At 36.7% G+C, this 24,002-nt stretch overlaps 1 protein-coding gene across 1 annotated transcript; it reads left to right on the top strand.

The window, feature by feature from the left end:
* Positions 1–233: 233 nt before the first annotated feature.
* Positions 234–23,444, top strand: ranbp10 (RAN binding protein 10). The gene is made up of 15 exons (XM_028039370.1): positions 234–624; positions 7,224–7,335; positions 9,920–9,972; positions 14,512–14,679; positions 14,756–14,778; positions 15,521–15,705; positions 15,890–16,002; positions 16,069–16,177; positions 16,697–16,845; positions 16,921–17,128; positions 18,216–18,355; positions 18,931–19,079; positions 20,734–20,845; positions 22,379–22,532; positions 22,636–23,444. Exons 1-14 carry the CDS (start codon positions 423–425, stop codon positions 22,507–22,509), a joined length of 1,854 nt encoding a protein of 617 aa, XP_027895171.1. The 5' UTR covers positions 234–422; the 3' UTR covers positions 22,510–22,532; positions 22,636–23,444.
* The last annotated feature ends 558 nt before the right edge of the window (positions 23,445–24,002 follow it).

Genomic DNA, 24,002 nt, shown 5'->3' on the forward strand with positions numbered 1-24,002 from the left:
ATTATTATTATTAGTAGCAATATAAATAAAATTATTAATAAAATAATAATAATAATAATAATAATAATAATAATAATAATAGTTATTATTATTATTAATATTATTATTATTATTTAAAATAAAACTACATTTCCTAGCATGCTTAGTGGAAGGTCCTGAATCACAGCCACACTAGCGGAACCTTGTAGTCCTTACTAGACGTCGCAACAATAAAATAAACCTCGAGCTGAACTACATCACCCATAGTGCGTAGCTTCAGCACATTCAGTACATTCTGCTTATCCGGGGATGTCGCACCGCTGCTATTTTCTCCCTACAGTCCCTCTCACTATCAGCCCACAGCTCAAGCGGACTGACACGGGTCTCTGGCTGGAAACAGACCGAGAATAGGACGCCAACCGGAGGCCAAGAAGAAAAAAAACATGGCCGAACTCGGCGCAGGGAGCCTGCCGTTGGGAGAACCAGTTTTTAGCTACCAGCAGGAACAGGAGCTGAACGAGCGGCTGAAGCGGCTCTACCCGGCTGTGAACGAGGAAGAGACCCCTTTACCCCGATCCTGGAGCCCCAAGGATAAATACAGCTACATCGGGCTGTCACAGAACAACCTGCGGGTCCACTACAAAGGTTAGAGGGCTGCCTCATCCCGGATGGGTCTGACAGTTACAGCGGAGAGAGGTCTCAGCTGTAATCAGTCACTGTGTTGTTGCGGAGGGGGCTCAGAAACACACACACACACACACACTCACTGTATGCGATTATGGTGACTCTCTCTATATGTGTGTGTGTAGTCCTGGTAAATCTAGCCGGAGCTGCCTCTTCTGTCCTTGCTTTGTTACTCAAACGAGCACAGGAATTCCCAAACGGGTGACAGCGAACTCGCTAACCCTGACAGTTGGTTTTATGAGCAACCAGATGAAATTAACACTCAGTACCACGTCATTCTTTGTTTATTTACCGTTCCCACTGCTGGAAACTGTCTGGCCATCTCACTGTGAGGAGTCACTCTTACAGAAGCATAACAAATGCTAGCACAAAGCAGCCTGTTAGTGCAGTGGTGTAGCAGCCCTATGGCTAACACAGCCCCTGCCTGTTCTTTCTGGGTGTTATTCCTCTGAAAACAGAGCAGCTACAGGATGGAAACAAGCCAAACTTGTTGTCAGGCTCTAACAATGCGGCTCAGAGCTGCTTGGGTTTTAAACAAACAACGCCGTTAAATAAACATTAAAGATAATGGCATTGTTGCGTTTTCTCGCGTGATTTCGTTCTGGAAGTGTTTTCCAGAAGTCTTGGCCTGGAATAAAGCTTTGCTGCTCCATGAAAACAGCCTCCAACTGTGGCAGAGAGGAGGCCTCTGCGCAGCACACCGGGCCAAGTGTACCGATCATGTCATAAATCTGGTGTATGGACAGCAGTCTGGCATTTTTAACAATAACACAGACTAAACGGTCCAGAAAACCCGTCACAGGTCTCCACAAGCTGTCATATGTATCCTAAATTATAACAAGATGATGTCTGTATTCTGTCCCCTTTGAATGAAAAGGGATGTACTTTTTTGTCAACATGCTAACAGTACTTTGAAAGAGTTCCTCCAATACTGCCTTTTGCATGGATGGAGCTAAATTGAGGCCATTAAGTCTGGGGAAAAAATGAATATATATATAGTTTCATATTTTTCAGTGTTCAAACTTCTGGGCTTATTTGCTGTGCGCAAAACTTTGTCGATAGTCTACCAATATTGGAAAAACACAATTTCGCAATTCCGGTGTTTAAGTTAAATGAGAAACGTAATTAAAATCACATGTGAATATGTTTGTTCACTCAATAACTCATTAAAAAACATACCGCACCATCATCTTCCTACCACTTCCTGTCGTCTTTTTCATCTTTTCCACCAGTAGTAACATCCGGTTGATGATCACATGATTCGTGTGATGAGACAGTGTTTCCATTGCAGTTTTGTGAAATGCGTCTATTTTGATACAACTGGAAAAACCACCTCATCCTACCAGAATGTATAAAAACTTGTGGTTTTTCAAAATTGACGTGGTTCCATTGAACAAATTTATTTTTGTTGTTCCAGTTTGTGCAATTTTACAGTTAGTGGAAATGCAGCTAGTGGGAACTGGAAATGTCTTGAAAAGGTTCTCAATATTCAATCAGGAATATTTTGCTGTAATTCCACAACACCCTGTGGTCTGAGGGCCCAATGCATACAAACAGGGCTGAAATTTTATGAAATTTAAAAATGGTTTTGAACTTTTTTCTTTTCAAGCTTGAAATCTTTTTTTTTCAATTTAGAAATTAGTTTTCAGTGTCAAATCTTCCTGTTTTCCAGTTCCAATTAAAAAAAAATCAATAATTTTGAACTTTTCCTAGTTATTTAAAAAAAGTATATTTTTTAAATATCTCAAAAAATGTAAAAAAAAAACAAAAACATTTTACAAATATTTCTCAGGTTCCAATCTTTCTACATGTAATTTGATGGCTTTTCTGGTCTTAGCCTGCTTTATGTTGTCAGAGAAAGTATATTAAAGAGAATCTATTTGATTCTGAGAGCTATCAGTAATTGAGCTTTGGTGTTGGCAATGATCTGTCACCCAAAACTGTGATTTATCACAGTTAAATCATGGCTGACAACATCTATGTTCACAACCTGGAAAAGTATTTAAATAAATCCTACCATCAGCCAATCACAGAGACATTGTTTTTGTCCAATCAGGTTGAAAAAGATCCAGTCACAACCAGCAAATCAAAATACAGCAGCAAGTGGCAAAAATTATAAAAACAAAATAGTTGCATTTAAGAAAAACACAGTAGATCATAACATACTTGAATTTTGTTGCATAAGAATATATAGCTACGTGTACAAATTGTGCTTATTTTGTTCATTTCTTGAGCTAATATGTCAGGTTGAAAAATATTTAATAATTTCTAGTGGATTTTTTGAGGTAGAGAGTCAAAATAACTCAAAAGCTCTGGTTTGGTTGCAGCATTTGTTAGATTTTAAGCTGCTGCAGTTTTCTTTCACACTGCATTGTGTCAAACAAACCAAACCCTTTTAAAACTCTGTTCCCCTTCTTGCCTGTGGGGGCGCTGCACCAAGAATCACTGAAGGAAAAGACACAAAAACACTGAGCACAACTTCCTTCTTCAGCAAATGCAAATGTGAGATTTTAGCGGTGTAGTTTTTCTCTTTTGTCTTTGGTAAAAGACCACAAGCCATTTCTCCTGCTAGCTCTAGGCTAGCGTGTTTGTTTTGATTGTATTTACCCAGAATGCCCTGTACTGTAGTCCACTTCCTGTTTTTGGAGCGGTCCCTCGTCCGCTTGGCGTTCAGATATGTATTCGAACAGCACCAGAGTTCACATCAACCGACCTGAGACTGAGGTTTGTAGACCGACCAGAGTTTACTGTTTTGGTTCGGTCACACATTCACACCAACCCAAACAAAGCAGACTTTCTATGTAAACTAACTTTAGTTTGCTTAAATTCAGTCATTTATATATCCCATTGCCCAAATCAGGCCATTCCTTCTGAGGCATCAATTTGTTTAGTCTGTGGATGTATTTTAAAAAAATAATAATTTTAGTCCTTCTTATTGTAAAATATAGACTGACTATAAGATTTTGTAGCTTAGTGAGAACAAATATTTATATAATATCTTTTTTGTATCAATAAAAACTAATCCTGATGTACAGCTTCAGTCAGTTCTGTTGATCCTGGTTGCTCTTTGTAGAGGTCAAGAGAATATATATCTAACCTGCTTCCAAAAGCTTTTCTGAGAAATATCAGCTGTTGAAATAAAGAATTTCCCTGGCAGATGGCCCGATAGAACCCTCTGATCAATTAATGAATAATTAATGGGCCCACTGCTGATTAACTGAATAGATTGTGGTGCATCACCGTGTATTTTTATAGAATATAATGTGTCCTGAAGTATGTGCACATATCAAAGGGATCTGTGGGTAAAGATAAATCATGCCACTTCATGTTGGGCGTATGTAGGCCATTGAGTCTTTTTGTCTGCGAGGAGTGTAGAGATTAGGTGACACTGCACATTTGTTAATGGATGACACATAAATGAGTCTTTTTCTGGACTGTGCAGGATATTTTTTCTCCGCCTGGTTCCTCCAGCTCCTGCTCTGTTACCTCACCCTGGTGGTTTGGATGCTATTTTGACCGGTGTGCCAATTTTCTCCCTTCAAGGCCACGCAAACTCTCTACCTAGACTCACTGTGCACAAGCATTCATGTTCAGTGGAAAGTCAAGAGGACATAACAATGTCTTAAAAAAACAGTAATTATAACATAAAACAGACCTTTACTGTATGTCGGTGCTTAGCCACTCAGTGATTTATAAACTAACAGAAGAATTTCAAAGTTTATTCTCTGAGCAACAGCGTTCTTGTTCAGCTGAAGCTGTCTAACGTTTTAGGCAGACCTGTCAAGACACTGTTTCAGTAATCACTGCAACAGTCTTTTAATTCTGGAAATGTTCTTCAGGTGATAGAAGGCCGACTTTGTAACTGTCTTTATGTGTCTCTGAATGTTCAGACCCAAATTTCAGGCCGTTGTGTCACGACAGGACTACTTGATGTCGTATTCCCATACATATATTTTGTTTTTGTGTCATGGGACTTTTCTGTCAGTTTGAGTCATAGTCAAGGCGGTTGAGGCTAGCGCTAATTAGCTGCTAATTTACTGTTGCGAGCTAGCTAGCTAGCTTTCTTGCTTGTGCCATGAGTAAATGCAAATCTGTTGCCACTGGTTCACTTCCCTTGCCAATCCAACATGGTGCATTCTGGGTAAAAAAGTAAAACCCTTTAAACTTGGCACTATAGATGAACGATATGAACATGTCTCAATTTTGACTTTATAAAACTTGCAGATCCAATCAACCAATAAAGGTGTTGCAATGGCCCAGTCAAAGTCCGGAACTCAGCACTGGAACTTAAGAGAGCTGATTGATGATTGATAACTTCAGACAGAAATGCTCCTTCAAACAGATAAATAAATAATTACGCAGGAATTGTGGTTCATCTCTTTCGGTTAAGATATTATTCTGATTTCATGATACATGCAAAAATTACACAGCCAAGAACCACAAACGCCTCATAAAATCTTCCCTTCTTATGTTTCATTCTGTTGACCTACTGTATCAGGGATGAAATGAGAGTTGGCAGATTGCTGCAGGTTGCAGCAGTCAGTAGGGGTTGGAAAAAGCTTGTGGCAGCAGTTGTGTTGCAATCTGCTGCTGCGTATTTACAGCATTGAGCATCATCATCCTAATGCAGCTTTTTTTTAACTTGGCCTAGTAACTTAGTGGGTCCCCAGAGCTCAAGACCCATTAAACAAGATAAAGATGAGATGAACATAGTGGGAGGTTATCCTGGAGCGTCTGAATATCCCTGGTACTGACTCTCATGATCTATGGTTTGGTTCACATGATGATGGGTTCAAGCAAGAACACATGAGTGAAATTTAGCCTCTGCTAACCCAGTTTTTCTTTCTAGACTGCAACTATTTAACTCCTCACATCCATCCATTACATGATGTCTAGATCCGCTGGCTGGTTCACACAATGTCCCCAAAAGGAAAACAGTTCACCCTTCTCAACAATCTGAGAATCTGTGAAAAGTTGTTAGGATGTTATTCTCACTTTAAGAGATAAAATAAACAAGTAAAATGACAGTTGTCCTATTTTCCGTTTAGTTGCATTATAATTCTGCACATTAATAGCTGACCAATAATTGTCTTCTTGGAGAGAAATGGCAAATTTACCCTGTTGAGGGCGATATATTATGCTGTAACATGTTATGTCATTGACAGATGGAGGGTAAGAACATGGTTGAATTTAGCGTGTTAGCATTAGCTTCTGCTAAGCACCATGTTGGTATCACACTTTAGCGTTATCAGATCTAATGTTTGATTAGTTTGTTAGGCTTAGTGCAACTAGCTTTTTAGTAAAGAGCTCCCACCACTGCATTATGGCCTCCATGGCAAAAGGTTTGGACACCCCTCCTCTATGGGAATCACCTGGTTGGACCTAAAATCATATTTTCTTTCTATCAAACTGGGATATATTTTGGTGTTGTTCATGGAGTCAGCTAAAACAAATAGGACCAGCTTAAAACTTTAAATGCAACCTTGTGTGATTTTTATGTTCCCGTCCATATCAGGGTTATATTTTCTGTCACTTTGTAAATGTCTCCTCTGACGCCTTCATGAGGACGTTGTTCGCTCCTCTGCTGCTCAGGCAGAGGGCAACACTCCATCATGTTGTACTTTTTCTTATTGAGCTGATAGATTTTGCTCTTTCACCCAGCTGGTAGCCAAAGATAGAACCTCAGGCGCGAACACAGATATTCTAGTAAGCATGATGTTGTTTCAGAGTTTAACCTCTTGAACTCTGACCTTTGGTGAAAGAGCGGACGTTTCTGATGCACCTAGAGTTGTTTGTTGTAGTTATTTCTCCAACATAATGGGCTCTGGTAGCAGAGAGGAAGCTCGTTATTTCACAGTTTGACTCCTCATCATGTTTTCCAGCATCTGAATTTTAAAAAACAAACTTTGCCATTTTGTTTCATCCGAGCTGCTGCGACAAGATGTGTCGGCGTCCTATAAATAGACCAGATGGATATTGGTGCAAATATAGGATTGAACAATCATCGGCTAACACACCATGCGAACATGCCTGGGCATGCTACTCACATGCCCAGGCATGTTCTAATAACACACTTTAGTTTAAGAGGTCATGGAACAGGCAGTCTGGTTTGAAAAGATTTGACATATTTTACAGTTTAAAATGTTTTGATTATTTGCATATTAAACTGTTGACTCATTGATGCTTTTTTACATTATTTAAAATATTTTTTACAGTGTAAATTATTTCCTTTTAACCTATTGACACAAAACTTGTAGTTATTCCTTGTTTAATTATTTGTTCCTTCAATTGAGCCAGACTTTATTATAATAATTTGTTTATCTTGATTAGTTGTTGTGGAAGTCCTGAAAAACGATAAGAAAAACATCATGCCTGACTGTCAGCTTTAGATCAGGTGTAAATGGAAGCATCATGATTAAAGCTAAGGTGGAACATTTTTATATGAACAGAATGAGACTTATTTTTCCCCTGCTTATTGATTTCATTGTGAATAATCATATTTTTCTGCCTTCCAAAAAGTGTTTCTGCGTATTGCTAATAATTGTTTTTGTGTTTTGCAGGCCATGGAAAGAACCATAAGGATGCAGCGTCAGTGCGAGCCACTCACCCGATCCCTGCCGCCTGCGGGATTTACTACTTCGAAGTGAAGATTGTCAGTAAAGGTCGAGACGGGTAAGCAGAAACAAACAAATTTCTGTTCTGAGTTACCACTGGATGGTTCCTGTTGTGGAGGAATTTTTTTACAGACCAAATAAAGACGGTGGTCGTCTTCACTTTATCTGATATATTGATGAGTATATTAATCAATGCTACAGCTGGTTTTAATCAAAGGCAGGGTAAGGGAGGAGCTTGGTCATGTGACGGTGAGAGAAGCAATCAGAACGTTGTGGTGATTTATTTATGGTTATCAAAACGTTATTAAAATATCAGTATTAGTAAATATCATTGGACATTGATATCAGCCTGAATTTTTAGATCGGTGCATCTTTAGTTTTTACACTTCAACTCTGCTTTTTTCACTGCTGATACTGTGATGATGACTGAGTGTTTGTTCACAAATGTGTCCTCCAATAATTTTTTTATGAAAGAATATTAGGGCCACATTAAGAAAATAATTAAATTAAGAGAATAAGGTTATAATATTATGAGAAAAAGTAATAGTATTGCAAGAAAAAAGTTGTGCAAGAATAAAGTCATAATGTTACGAGAATAAAGTCATGAAATAGTAAGTCAAAATAATATGAGAATTAAATTACAACACTTGAATAAACTCATAATACCAGAGTAAAGTTGAAATAATACGAGAATAAAGTAGTAATGGTATGAAAAAAAGGCAGAATATGACGAGAATAAACTCATATTACAAGAAACAAGTCATAACAATGCGAGAAAGAAATTGTCATAAGAGAAAAAGTGGTCATACTAAGAGAAAAAAAAAGTCACAATAAAACGATAAAAAATTGTAATAATATGAGAAAAAAGTTGTAATACGAGAAAAAAATGTACGGCTTTATTCTCGTAATTTAAAAAAAAGATCTTAGTCTAGCCGTAGCTATCCACCATATTTCTTTTCCAGCTTTAAAACAGCAGCAACAACAACAAAAGCCAGTCCCTGCAGTTTGGTAGGTTCATTGTCTCTGCTTGTCGTTTTAGCAGAAATTTAACCTTTACATCATCTACAGTTGAAGCGAAAATAGGACAACCCAAAAGTTGGCAGATTTAGCCGTAATCTCTTCCTCATCAAATCCGACAGGACAAATCTGTCACTGGAGAGTCCATGTTAACTAAAAATCCAAAGCTTCTTCCCAACAGAACCAGAATCATCATAATGTGGAGGCTGACCCAGTTATGTACGGAGAACAACGCACATCTGGGTCAGCTGGGCAGGAGGCCGGTCTACGCTGCAGACACATAATGAAATATTTAATATTTGTGGGTTTTAGGCCTGTTGCTCTTTCCAAAAAGGAAAAACTGTTGCCTTTTTGTAAAAGTAATCCTTATCTCTCTGAACTGTTCAAATAGTGATGAAGACATCAGTACAGAATGAAACAGTATATTTGTTTTTAAACCACGTTTATTCCCTATGTTTGTATAATCAGACATTTTCTCCCCTTGAATTCCTGTTTTCAGTTTTTAAAGTTAAAGACCGATGGGATGCAATTAAATTTGTACTCGAGTTTAATGCTGTGTATGTAATTAATTAACATTTTAATCAACAAAATAAGCATTTTGTAACATTTAAAAACTATTTTTGTTTCTAAATTATTGAATAAATTGGCATATGAGTTGAACGACCTACATATTTGTTTATTCTGTTATTCAGGTTCTTCAATCATCGTCATTCATGTGTTTTTTGGGCAGCACCTATATTGCCCCCCTACAACAGAGTATTAGGGCCAGGCTAAAAGCTGGCCCTAATTTATTATTAAAAATAAATAAATTATGAGAATAAATTCATAATATTACATGAATAAAGTCCTATTAATACAAGGAAAAAGTTGTACAATAAAAGAAGGGTTAGGGGGTTAAGCTTCTAATGTGACGTAAAAGTAGCATTATGAGAATAAAGTAGTAACAATATGAGGATAATCGTCATAATATTAGGAGAATAAAGTAGTAATTTTATGATACCTCTGGCACAAAAAACCTGTTACCTGTAAATTAAATATTATCGCTGGTAACATTCTGCTTTTATTCTACAAATATTTAGATTTTATTTTCATGGTGTTATTACTTTATAAAAAAAACTACTTCCACAGCTGCTTGTGTTAAATAAGAAGTCATCACAGAGCTAATATTCTGTGTACGGATTGTTGAATTTACCACAACATGGATTTTAACTTTCTGAGTTTATCTGAAGTCATCCTCCACCCTCCTTTGGCTCTGCAGATTCATTGACTCAGTTGCAGAACAAACCTTCGTCTTCATGCAGATATTTATGTCAGGAAGTGATGACCTCAGAGTGTGCCAGATGCAACGCAGTCTGTGGCTGGTTTCACTGAGCAAAGAGCTTTCCCCAGGTCCTGCTGTGAGAACGCCAACCGCCGCTTTTAGAGGTGTCTCTGCTGCGAACGCCGTCACTTTTCATGTTCGTTGTTTCTCATGGAGGCAGCAAATACGAGCAGTCCAAAGACGTCACTGCTCAACGTTCCTGCTGAATCTTTTCTGAAATGTTTCCCGGTTAAAATGCGGCATGAACAAGCTGCTCTGGGCCTGTACGCTGATGAATTAGTAAAATCTCTCTTCCTGTTTTCAGGTACATGGGAATCGGTCTGTCTGCACAGGGAGTCAACATGAACAGACTGCCTGGTGAGTAACTCCTGAATTATGATCACTAGGCCTGTCACAATAAGCAATAAATCAATTAATTGCATGAAAAATTAAAATTAACTCAAAAATTTCCATTTGCATGATTTATTGTTTTTTCTTTCTCTTTTTCTACCAAAACCGGATGATAAAAGTCTTCGGTCCTTATTTTGAAGGATAATTTTGTTTCCATAGACTTCATTACCAGTTTTATTTGTTGTTTCTGTTGTTTTGTTTATTTGTTTTGGATATTTAAAATGTCTTGAAGTTCCAGTGGGAAATGTTTGTTAGAATATAAAGTTTAATGTCTTCTTGCATTATTATACCACTATATTACTTGAAAATGGTCTCAAAAAGACAATATTATTGTTTATTGCAATAACTTCTGGGACAATTTATCGTCCAACAAAATTTATTGTCATAACAGGCCTAGTTAGAACAAATGTATTGATGAAAGATAAACCCGAAGGTTATGTTCCACAAACTTGCTGCATGATTTCATAATCTCATTGTCTCAGCATATTATGGGCTCTCTGGGTCTGAGCCAGGATTTCAGCCACTTTGGCAAGAAAAACATCCTCTGCTTTTGTCCCTTTCTGCTCCCTCACATTACGCCATAATTACAAACAGAGTTTGTCCCTGAAATCTTTTAATTACTTATTGGGCTGTGACTTCATCAGCTCAGATTACAATTGAGCATTGTAGCCCAGACTTGTGGCGAACTCTGGGAAGGTTTTGAGCTAAAATAAAGCTGTTTTCTCCAGAGAGGTAGCAGAGCCTATAAAATGTATAAAAAAGAAAAAAAAACACTGAGAAGATCAAATTCTGGATGACTCTAAAAATTAGACATCAGTGGTGGATAAAGTGGTCTAACAGCAACGGAGAGAACATGTCGGGGCAAGTCACCATCAGCAGAGGTCACATGGATGATGTGGACTCCAGTGTGACTTCATACCGGTCTGATTATACACAAACATTTCCTCTAACTGCTTGGAAAATTTTACTTTTGGTAGAAATGACTTTAAAGCCCAAATGTGAGCAACCGGCCAGTCAAATAAATTAGTTTGGTAAAATCAGTAAAGTCAGAAAGGGACCAAATTAAATAAATATATTATTAAATTGTTAATTAAATGCACCATGAAATAAATGTTTAGTTAAATGTTTAAATAATTTATGTAAGCAGGATTTTTAAAGCTTGAAGATCAGTCTAAGCCCCGTCCTTTGACTTTATGAGTTTGAGAGCTACATGTATGGAAGGCCAAAAGGGACAACACTTGATATATTTTTATAAAATCATTAATAAATTAAATGTACCATGAAATAAATAAATGCTTAAATAATTTATTTAGACATGATTTTCAAAGAATTGAGGCTAAACTAGTGGAGTTCAGCAGATCAATGTTAGCCCCGCCCCTCGACTGTGATTGGTGGATTTTACAAATTAAATTATTTCCTGGTGACGCTGCAGTTATGGAGGTCAAAAGGGATCAAATTAACCAACTACATAATTAAATCATTAATTGAATGTACCATAAGATAAATAAGCATTTAATTAGTTCAATAATTTATTTAAGCATGATTTTCAGAGAATTGAAACTAACTGGAGTTCAGCGGATCCAGTTTTGGCCCCGGCCCTCGACTTTTATGTTTCAGTTTGACAGATAAAATTATTTCACAGTGATGAAATATGTATTTAGGCCCAAAAGGGACAAAATTAATCAAATAATTAAATATAATTAAAGATAATTAAATTTACTACAAAATAATGATTATGAGAAATGTGCTTCATTTATCAAACTGACTCAACAAGAGGTGCCAAACTCCAGAAGAAAAAAACTAGATTTGCTTAGTTTCTTCTTCCACGCAGTTGATTTTATTAAGCGCATCATAAACAACGACATAAAACATCTGAGGGGAAAAATGTCCATCTAATAAATCTGATCGGTTTGATCTACGACTGCCGTTTGTTTCCCACCGCTGACCTCTGTGTGTGATCCTGCTGTGGAGGCCTGCCCATTTCATTAGCATGTTGGAGCAGTGAGCCTGGCTTTAGAGGCAATATCCCTGTCAGCAGATTAATCTAATACCTCACACACACACACACACACAGAGAGAGAGAGAGACAGTGGTGTATTCACATAAGGACACACATGGGGAGACGAAGGACAATATGTACCGAAGCTTAAAGGAAAACACCGCTGCACAATGGGGATGTGAACACAAACAGATTAAAACTTCACTGCATTTTCACAGGTTCATATTTGCACATATTCAAGTATGCAGCTAAAATCTGCCCTGTCCAGTGACCTACTTTCCCTAACCCTGCTTCGCTTTTTGTCAACAACGTGCCCACAGCAGCTGAGGTGGAGCGCCGACCGCTCCGCCGATGGCTTTGAGCTCGAGTTCGCTCAGGAGGAAGGACAATTCCTGCAAAACTCGATTTGGAGCCAAACTTTACGCAGAGAGGGGAGCCTGATGTGTTGGCAGACCGAATAGTTTCCTCGTGCTGCGCAGAAATCAGACCCGCTTGTCCCGACAACAACGAACCAGTCTGAGTGTTTCATCAGACTACTCTGGATGAAAATAACTCTGGTTTAACTAAAAAAAGTTTAATTTCAGGTGGAGATGTGTGTTGGTATTATTTATTCATTCAGCCATCAATTATTCTTGGTACTTTAAAAATGCAGCATTTTTCATAATTGTGGGAATATTTTACTATCTTTCAGTTCTGATCTGTGGCTCAACAATTCAATTCAAAATCGATTTTTGATTCAAAACAAAGAAAGGAAGAAAGAAAGACTTTTAACACTTATTTTTCAAGCATGCATTTCGATTAATCATTCATTTTGACAAGTTATCGATTAATCGCATAAAAAATTCTGTAGATTATTCATTAAACTTCTTAAGCCTTTTTTGTACAAAAATAGGAATAGATAAAAAAAATGGAAATAAATAAACTGATTTCTTAAAAAATTAAACATTTTATTGCATCTTATTTTCAAGTTAAAGCAAGGAGAGTGAAAGAGAATAAAAAACCCCCAACACTTTATTTTTTATTGAACATGCATTATTACTAGGGAAAATAACGATTATTTTAGTAATTCATTAATTGATTATTCTTATGATTAATTTGAACAAGGTGAATATAAAAATGCCAAACATATTGACAGAAAAAGGTTATTATTTTATCTTAAATGCAAAACTTATATTTTTTGCATTTAAGAGTTCTGGCTTAATTTTCAGCAAGTGACTTTTATTTCCGTCTTCAGTTAACAATTAATCAATTACTAAATCAGTTGACTTTTATTTCAATAATTGATTCACCATGATTAATCCGATTAATCATGTCGAGCATTAATTAAGATATCAATATTTTACACCCTAATAAACTTGAACATAAACAGAGTTTAAAACTACACAAACCACAGAACACATAAAAACACAGCAGAGGGAAAAACTCTCAGGTTATTCACTGAAAAAAACAGAAATTCAGCTTTTACTCTATTTATAATCATCAAAGTGAACACTGTGTCAACTTCTCCCCCGGAAACATTGTTTATCTTACTTTTTCTGCTTATTTGAAGAAAAGATTTTGCTTTCCTATCAAAAAATGTAATAATTTCCACTTTGCAGATTCTTTTTTTGTCTAGACTGCATCAAGTATAAAAGCCACTTCAGTCCACAATTTTAAAAATCAAACAAACAAAATTAACAATGGTGAAAGTCGCTTACATTCAAGAAACAAATGAAAAGTTGTTTCTATTTTCTGACAAAAAGGACATAATTCAGTTGCATCTTTTTAAATCTTGGGCACAAAACTGTTAATACTCACTCTTTCCAAACAGCATCTATCCTTCCACTAAACTTTCTCTTATTCAACCCTTGAACAGATATTTTATACAATATTTACCATTCAACATATAAAAATCTAAATTTTAAGTAAAGAAAGATAAAAAAGAGAGAGCCAAAAGAACAGAAAGAGTAGAAAAGAACAAGAGCAAAAAATAGATAAAAAATGGTATTAAAAAAAGAGATCAAAGAGAGATCAAAAGGAATAAAAAAAGATCTAAGGAAAGAAACAAAAAGCTGAATTATTTTTTAGAAAAGAGTGAAAAGAGTAAGAATGGGAGAAAAAGAAAAAACGTGAAAAAATCACCAGCAAAAGAGCAAAAAGGAGAGCAAAAAAGAACAAGAGTGAAAAATCAATTGGTTCTGGTTCTGGTTCTTTGTTCTGATTCTTGGTTCATGGTTCTTTTTTCTGGTTCTGGTTCTTAGTTCTGGTTCTGGTTCTGGTTCATGTTATTCCTGTCAGAAGCGACTCACCAGTTTTTTTTTTTCTGCCCCCCTGCTGGCCATCCAGTGAACTGCAGGCTGGTAGAGAGAGTTTGTGTGAAATTTCAACAATTTGATAAAAATCTGGGTTGATGAGTAACCGCCTCCTCACTCCTCTCCCTCTTCACGCTTCCTCCTCTGCCTCCTCTTCCTCCTGCTGTTGGGATCCAAAATGTAAAATCTGATCCTCGTCTTCCTCCTCTTCTTCAGGATGGGACAAGCACTCGTACGGTTACCACGGCGACGACGGCCACTCGTTCTGCTCCTCCGGGACGGGCCAGCCGTACGGGCCGACGTTCACCACAGGCGATGTGATTGGCTGCTGCGTCAACCTCATCAACAACACCTGCTTCTACACCAAGAACGGCATCAGCCTAGGTTTGTCGCTTGCTTGGCGCGGCGGCGTGGTGCCATGTCCGAGTTTCTCACCGATTCCTCTGCTTTGTTCCCGCAGGTGTTGCCTTCACGGACCTTCCTGTGAGTATCACAGCCAATCAGCTCCCGCCAGGCTCTTCTTCTCTGGTTTGATGTTGCAGGAATTTAATATAAAGAATCCATGAATGCAAGATTCCTAAAAGCTGGAGAAATACGGAAAATATTTCCAGATCTGGATTTCACTCCTTCAGTTTCTTTCTTTGTTTCACTCTTTCTCTCTTTTTTCTCCTCTTTCTTGTACTTTTATTTGCTTTTTTTTCTTTCGGTCTTTCATTTTTTCATTCACTTTTTCCTCTTTTGTACTTTTGCTTTGTTTTTGTTTTCTTTCTGTATTTCTTTTGAATTTCTTTCACTCTTGCTCTCTTTCTCGGCTCTTTCTCTTTGACTTTTTCCTCTTTCTTTTGCTTAGTTTCTTTTTTCTTTTGTTACTAAAAACTGATGCTTTTTTCTTTTGCTCTTTCATTCTTACGTTGTTTTACTTTCTTTCTTTCACTCATTTCATTCTATTTCTTTTCACTATATTATTTTGCTTTTAATTTCTTTCTCTACCCTTTGTCTTTCTTCTTTTGCTCTGTTTTTCTCTTTCTCTTTCACTCTTTGGTTCTCTCTTTTTTTATTCATTCTTCTTTCTTTTGCTCTTTTTTGCTCTCTTTAAATCTTTCTCTGTCTTATTATTGTTCTTTCTTTGTTTTTTTCTTTCTATCTTTCTATCTTCCTTTCTTTCTTTGCAGTTTATTATTTTATTTATCTGATAAAGTCTGATTGCTGTCTGAATCTCTCCCAGCCCAACCTGTACCCCACCGTGGGGCTCCAGACGCCCGGAGAGATCGTCGACGCTAACTTTGGCCAGCAGCCGTTCGTCTTCGACATCGAGGACTACATGAGCGAGTGGCGGGCGAAGATCCACGGGATGATCACCAGCTTCCCGATCGGTGAGCGGCTGGGGGAGTGGCAAGCCGTCCTGCAGAAGTAAGAAAATCACCTAAAATTAGTTTAATCCTATTTTTTTTAGACCTGTTTCAATGTGATGTCCCTGCTGGAGGACAAAAAACTGCTAGCCAACGATGACTATTGGTTGTTTAGCGTTTTCGTGTTAGCAGACAATGGTGCTCGGTTTTGTAAACCAAAGCGTATTTTCCTCTGCTGTGTTCAGCATGGTGTCCAGCTACCTGGTGCATCATGGGTATTGTGCAACTGCAACAGCGTTTGCCAGAGCCACAGAGACCACGATACAGGAGGACCAGACGTCTATAAAGAACAGGCAGAGTGAGTGAATCGTCCAGCGTGAGCCTCCATCTCGGTTCCTGTGTGAACATCAGCTCTGTTCTGCAGGAATACAGAAGCTGGTTCTGGCGGGTCGGGTCGGCGAAGCCATCGACGCCACCCAGCAGCTCTACCCAGGTCTGCTGGAACGAAACCCCAACCTGCTCTTCATGTTGAAGTAAGTCCGCTCCCAGCTGCAGCTACGGCAGGAAAATAAAATCTCAGATTTCCGATTTTAATCGCTTTTTTTCGATTCACTTTCTTTTGAAAAAAGAAATTACAGATGACAGAAAATCTTTTCCAAAAGTTCCTTTTATTGCAATTATCCCTTGTATAAGATTAAAGCTTTGTTCTCGTATTATTTAGACTTTATTGTCGTACGACTGTATTCCTCTTATACTATGACTCTATTCTTGTAATAAAATCATAGTATTAGTAGTTTTCCTATTATTCCATCGTAGCGTTGAACTGAATTCAAAGTCCAGATAAAAGAAGCAGTAAAACAAGATGGTTGCCCTGAGTGTGCTGACATCACTCTGAACTATAGAAACCCAAGGAGTGCATTGGTGAACCCCCCCCCCCCCACCCCCGATTTTTCATAAATTAAATCTTCATCAACCAAAACTTAGATTAATCAATAAAATCAATTTATAAAATCCCAGTACAACCAGTAACCCCAGTTCACGCTGCCCTGCAGGTGTCGGCAGTTTGTGGAAATGGTGAACGGGACGGACAGCGAGGTTCGCTGCCTGACGGTTCGCTCCCCAAAATCCCAGGACAGTTACCCCGGCTCCCCCAACCTCAGCCCGCGGCACGCCGCCAGCGGCACGCACGTCCACAGTGGAGGTACAAAAACACACACTCACACACACACTCACAGGGCGCTGAGAGAACCAGGTGTGTGTTTCTGCATCCCAACAGGAGCGGAAAGCCCCACCTGCAGTAACGGTGTCGCCGCGCCCAACAAGGCGAAGGTTCATGGCGGCAGCAGCATCAAGTACCCGAGCGCCTCCTCCTCCACCTCCTCATCCAGTTCCTCCTCCCCTTCCTCCATAAACTACTCCGAGTCCAACTCCTCCGACTCCACCAAGAGCCAGCCGCACAGCGCCAACAGCAACCAGGAAACCAGGTAGCAAGACGTTTAAAACTCCTGTGGACATAAAATGTCAGATTTTTGATTTTTGTTCATATTTAAAAAATCTTTTCCTAACGAAAACCTTTGGAGAACACACCTGTTTGATGTCTCAACTTCTTCATCCATCCATCCATCCATCCATCTTCTTCCGCTTATCCGGGGTCGGGTCACAGGGGTAGCAGCTTCAGAAGGGAGGCCCAGACTTCCCTCTCCCCGGCCACTTCTTCTAGCTCTTCCGGGGGAATCCCGAGGCGTTCCTTCTTCAAATCCAACAAAATTGTTGTCAAATATTTGTGCTACATTTATGCAGCAAAAATGTTTATGATTTTAAAGATATTAGTAAATATTTCCAGAGGTCATGAAAGGTCTACATTATTCAAATCAGACAAATTTGGTCCTAATCAACTTGGCTGCGTTTATACAGCAACATTTTTTTGTTTTTGCTGCTTTTCCTTTGAAGATATTAATGAAAGTTTAAAGGTCAAAATGTCCATCAACGCCAAGCCCACATTATTCAACTCAGACAAAATTGGTGTCAAATAATTGTGCTGCTTTTGTGCAAAAACTGTTAGATCCACTGTCAGATTATTTCACTTATAACAATTTTTCCCATGTTCTAAGTGAAATAATCTACCAATGGAACTAGAACTTTTTCATCAATATTAAGGAATTATTGACTCAACAAGCTCCTGGTTCTTGCTGTAAAGTTACTTCTAAGTTGGTTTTGTCTTATTTCAAGTTTACCAAGAGATTTGCACTAGAAACTAGAGGAGAATTACTTGGTCAGATTTTGCGTTTTTGCAGTGTATGTTTCTTGCTGTTTGTTGTTTCATATTTTTGTAATGGAAAACACTTTGAATCGCTGAAGTTGTTCTACACAGATAAACTTGACTTAAAAAATATCCTTTAATAGATATTCATTCAAAATTAAACGTTGCTTTGTGAATATAATCAGGTTATTTGTTACTCGACTGAGTCTTAGAGCCTCTAAATGGTTTAGTGGAATCAATCTTCCAGTTAATTCCTGTCGTCTTTAACAAACTGGTTGTTTTAACCCCGGATTTGTTTGCGTTTGTGCCAGCGACAGCGAGATGGAGATCGAGGCGGAACATTACACCAACGGCGTGGTGGACGGCTCGTCGGCGCGGATCATGAACGGCACGTACCAACATGAAGAGATCCTGCAGCCCGACGACAACAGCATCTGCAATGGGGTCACAGGTCAAACTACGCCTCCTCATGGCATCCTGGGTGTTTTCTGCTGCAGGCACATGTAGTGCTTCAAGGCTGGAACGGTTTAAACAATTATCAACTAATTTAGTAATCGATTAATCATTGACTGGAGTAGACAAACAAAAAAATCAGTAGTTAAGCCCTTAATACTGCTGTTATATGTTGAATCATTCAAACTTAAACACCCAAGTTAAAATGATAGAAACTTGTTGTCATTGTTTTTCGGTTTTGTTTTGTTTTCACTGTAATATTTGCAAAGCCTAACAATTTTGCCTTTTGTGGTTTTATCCATGTAGTGTCACCTCACTCTTTGATAGATTCAAATATAAAAACTGAAAAACAAAAGCAGTTAATCAAAATCAAGATTTATAGTAGAAATAATAAACCTAAAGTAAAAGGATCTATTAAAAATACAAAAAACTAATGAAAAATCTGCAGAATATGCCGATTATTTATTTTGTTGTTGTTTTAAATCTGATTGATTGATTATTCATCGGAATGAGTCATTTATCATTCAACTGATAAATGAATGGATCACTGAAATCATTGCATGTCGCCTGCAGACGAGGGCCGCAGGAGCAGCAAGCAGCTGTGTGGGGGGAACCAGGCGGCCACAGAGAGGATGATCCAGTTCGGACGGGAGCTGCAGGCGCTCAGCGAACAGCTGTGCCACGACTACGGCACCAACAGCACGCACAAGAAGATGTTACAGGTAACCCACCTGCAGGAACTCACCTTTACCTTTTTTACTGACAAAAAATATCATGACAACACATATCCCACATTTTCTGCTTTTTCTTGTGTGTTTTTTTTTTTTTTTTTTTTTACCTAAATCATCTAAATGTTTTAGGAAAGTGACAATATGTAATTTCAAAATTAGTCTATTTTTTTTTACTTCACAAATAGTCGCTAGGATAAAAAAAATACATGTAAATATTTACAAAATAACAGAATATGTTTTGTGTGTCACAGAAAAGGTCAAATGGATAAATAAATAAATATAAATCAGTTACCAAGTGTAAATAAAAATACTTAAATACATAAATGAAACAAACGGCTGTAGTTAAATAGAACATGTCTTCTTAGTGTGATACAGCCAAAAAAAACTAATATCACAATATATTTTTTAAATACCCCAATAATGATATTCAATATTTTTTGCTTTTCTAAATATTTTATTTGGCCAAACAAATATGTAACTTCAAAACAAAAGATTTTTTAGCTTGTCCCATCCTTTTAGCTTTCCTTTAACTTTTCCTTTCGCTAGAATAAAACAAAAACGTATATAAATATATGTAAAATCACATTATAGGTTTATTTAACAGGTCTGCATGTAAATGTATCTATGGATAAATAAATGTAAATGTATTTAAATATATTTGTAGCTAAATGAATTGAAACGCACACTAATTTTGGCCAACAAAAACAATTTGAAATCAGTTACCGTGTGTAAATAAAATACTTAAATATACAAATGACTCAAACTGCTGTGTCTCAGTAAAACATTAGTTTTACAAGATGTTAAAAAGTGTTTCCCCTTCATGTTTTTTCAGGACTCAAAGAAGTGATTTTGAAGGTTTTTAAACAAGTTGATTAATGAAATGAGCTAAATAAAGAATAAACTGCTCAGTCATACAGGAATAATGGAGTCAAAGTGAACCAAGTCTCATCGTGGTGTTATGACTTGTTTTCACCACTAGAGGTCTCAGCTGACCCTGAAACAAAACGATAAAATCACCTAAAACATGAAAACATCTACTTTAAAAAAAATTCATATTACATCCTGCAACATGAACTAAAATAGCTTTTTATATGTTTTATGGTTAAAAGAATAATTTAATCAAATTCTGTCAACAAATTGTATAAAAGATGTAAATGGTGTAGGATTTATTTTTCTTTATTTCTTAAAGAGCTGTTTCTGTTGCTATAAAGTGATATAGTACTCTGAAAGCAAAATGTTTGAGGGTCAGACAAAAGGAGGAAAGGAGAGAAAACAACCAATAAATAAAAACGACACCAGATTTACTTCTAATAATAAAGTTAATCTAATAAAATTTTTCTTTAGTCTTTTTGATTAAATAAAACTTTTGATAAACAAAAAAATGACTGTTTCCTCCTAGAAGTGCAGTTTGGAAATGCAACTAAAAGAAAAAAAATATTGGACTTTAAAATCTTTCATGATGAGAGCTGATTGGCTGCTGGTCTAATTGAAGGAGCCAATCAGGAGACAGGAGGCTAACGTTGGTTTAATGAGGAAATGGAACTGAATAAATCTGCTTGATGCCACCTGCAGACCAATTCAGCCGCTGTGATCGATTGCCTCTCTTTCTGTGTGTGTGTGTGTGGGGGTGTGTGTGTGTGTGTAGGATGCATTCAGCCTGCTGGCGTACTCGGACCCCTGGAACTGCCCGGTGGGCCAGCAGTTGGACCCCACGCAGAGAGAGTCGCTCTGCTCCGCTCTCAACAGCGCCATTCTGGGTAAACAATCAATTTCAATTCACACCAGTTTGATTTTTATCACCAGTTATGATGCAGCTGAATGTTTATTTTTCTTTTTTATAAAATTATTCTTAGTTTACTTTTATTTATTTTACAATTTCTCAACATTTTAAATAAAATGTGTAAAGATAACTTTTATCCTTGTGCCTTTTAATTGGATCTTCTTGGTTAAAATTAGAACAAAAAAAAAAGAAAGACCTTTTGTAAATTATTTTTCTTAAATTGTATTCAATTAAATTAATTGAAAATAAAATGAGCCAATACTTTAATTATTAGTAATGTTAGTGCTTGTTTAGTTTTTTTATAGAAATATTATGAATTTATTGTTATTTTTATTTTAATTATGAATAACAATTACTCTAATGATGGTAGTAGTTGTAATACTATTATTATTATTATTTTATTAATATTATTGTTGTTGTTACTGAATAATATTAAGTAGTAGTAATAAGTATCTTATTTAGTCATATAGTAATTTAATATGAAATACTATTAATGTTATTAATATAATAATAACATCATAATATTTTTTATTATTAATGTTATAGCAATAATAATATATATTGTTATAATTATTATTATAGAGGCTAAGCCAAAGCTTTAAGCCCCTGAGGTGGTACACCGGGGTAAAATTGACACGCCGATCACTTATCCGCTGACTGAAATGAGAGCCGTCCTTGATGTTAGTCCAGTTCATCCATTTATTTCCATGACTCGGCAATCATCATCTTATTTCCTTTGTACAACAAGTCATTCCTCTAACATGTTGTCAATAACACCTCTAACATAGTTCCAGCGATCCACACAGCATTAATTCAATAGCATTGCGTCACGTTAATATTGCGTTGTGTTGCGTTGCGGTCAAAAATTGTTTCCCCCTTTCGGGTGGAACACACCTCCTGTCATCAACACCGCATGCTACCTAAATAGACAGCTGACAGATCATGTGACCCAAACCATTTAGAATACAGAAAGGCATAATCTGCTCCTACAATTATTATTTTATTATTGTAATATAACTGTTCTAATAAAATAATAGTAATGATAAAAATCTTAGTAATAGTCAAGATAATATTAATAATTGTGTTATTCACTTTTATTCATTATATTATCAATGATAATGATTACTTTCATTATTACTTCTGTTATATTTTGAGTTATTTAGATATAAACACAAAAATTAAGGTTAAATAAAATAAATTTTCATCACTGTTTTTTATTTTAGTTTTCAGTCTATTATGTTTGCAGTCTAATATTTTTTTGTTTTTGTTTACTCTAATATTTTAATATTTGAAAGAAAAATTAAAACTTAAAAACAAAATCCATCAAAATCAAAATGCATAGTAAAAATAAACTTAACTGTTACATTTTTAAGCTGAAAAGGAAAAGTAATAAATTTATCAAATAAGCAGATATTAATTGAATAAATAAAATCTACTGTTTATTAACTTATTTTCAGTTTCTGACCGTAGCAGCTCAGAAAACGTTTAATAAACAAAACTTCCCGTCCAGAATCCCAGAACCTCCCCAAGCAGCCGCCGCTGATGCTGGCGCTGGGCCAGGCCACCGAGTGCGTCCAGCTCATGGCCCGGGTCCGGTCCGGTTCCTGCTCCTTCGCCAGGATAGACAACTTTTTGCACTAGCCCCGCCCCCCCGACCCGGTCAGGTGAGCAGAACCTCTGGAGACAAACCAACATAAAAACATGAAAATCCAGCCTGGATCCGCTCCAGACCTCACCTGTACTTTACCTGGATCTGTCTGTCGTCAGGTAACTGCTGAGCAGCACTGAGATGTCCAGCTGGTCGTTGCCATGGCGACGAAGAGGCGAGCATGCGTCTGATTGGATCAGAGAAGAGAAGGGAAGGAGGCTTCCTATTTAATTTAGTATTATCAGATTTAATAAATGTGTGACACTATTTAAATATTATTATTATTATTATTATACAGTTTATTTAGCCGTTTTTCTTTTAGTATTTTTTTTTTTTTAGTATTTTTGTCAGTTTGTTGTGCTCATCCTGGAAAAACTAGTCATATTCCCCCCTTTTTTATTTTGTTATTATTATTGTTATTTTCTTTTGCTGTAATGGTTGGACTTCAATTTCTGTCGTCGATTTTGTTGTTTCTGTTCTCCCGGATCTTTCTGAACCAGAACCAGAACCCATAAGAACCAGAAATAATTCAACCCAAACCGGACGAGCTTTAAATGCTGAGCAATGTAAAAATGAGCTTTTAGCGATTTATTTCAAATGGATTTTACTGCAAACAGCGATAATGTTTAGAAACATGAATTTAACAAAGTAAAAAAATTTAATTAACATTGGGTCGAAATTATTCATATAGGCTTTAATTAACGAATAAATCAGCTAATTTCAGCTTTTTTAGCAACTCAAACCTCAAAAATATGTTTTTTTCTGCCGTTGTGTTTTTTTAAGCCTCTTTTTTTTATGAAGTTTCTTCTTTTAATCATAACCCAAACATTTCCAGGCCCCACAGTATGATGCTTCCCCCTCTTTTTGTCTCATTTATCGCACTAAGAAGCGGTAAAATATAAATTATTTTATTTTAATTTATGGAAAATACCAATACTAACTCAGCCCAGCAGAGGAAGAAATTGATTTTTCTTTCCATGAAGTTTAAAAAAAAATTTTTTATCAAATTGAAAGATTCAGTGAAAGTCTGGCTACTTTCTAAATCTTCTTTTGGACATTTAAAGTTTTAAATCTTGTTTTTAAAAATCACTGCAGTTGCTTTGTTGCATTATCATCTTGGAAAATGTTAATAAATCATCAAAAACAAGAAATAAATGCATCATAAATAACTAAATTATGCTTTTTAAGCAAATTAAAACTCAATCACATTTTTTTTTTGCCATCATGATTTTTTTAGGGCCTCTTTTTGATAAAAAATTATTCTTTTAACTATAATTCAAACATTTCCAGGCCCCGCAGCATGATGCTTCCTCCTCCTTGCTTCTTTTTAATCCAGTTACTGCAGTGAAACCGCTCAGTTTTTGTCTCATTTGAACTAAAAATAACTTTTTCCCTGGAGTTCTCATACCGGCGGCGTTTTTACATTTAAAATGTAAATTATTTAGTTAAATGAAACAACATTGCAGAGGGAAAAATGGCGTTTTAA

This window comes from Xiphophorus couchianus, chromosome 2 (assembly GCF_001444195.1).
Source record: "Xiphophorus couchianus chromosome 2, X_couchianus-1.0, whole genome shotgun sequence".
NCBI lineage: Eukaryota > Metazoa > Chordata > Actinopteri > Cyprinodontiformes > Poeciliidae > Xiphophorus > Xiphophorus couchianus.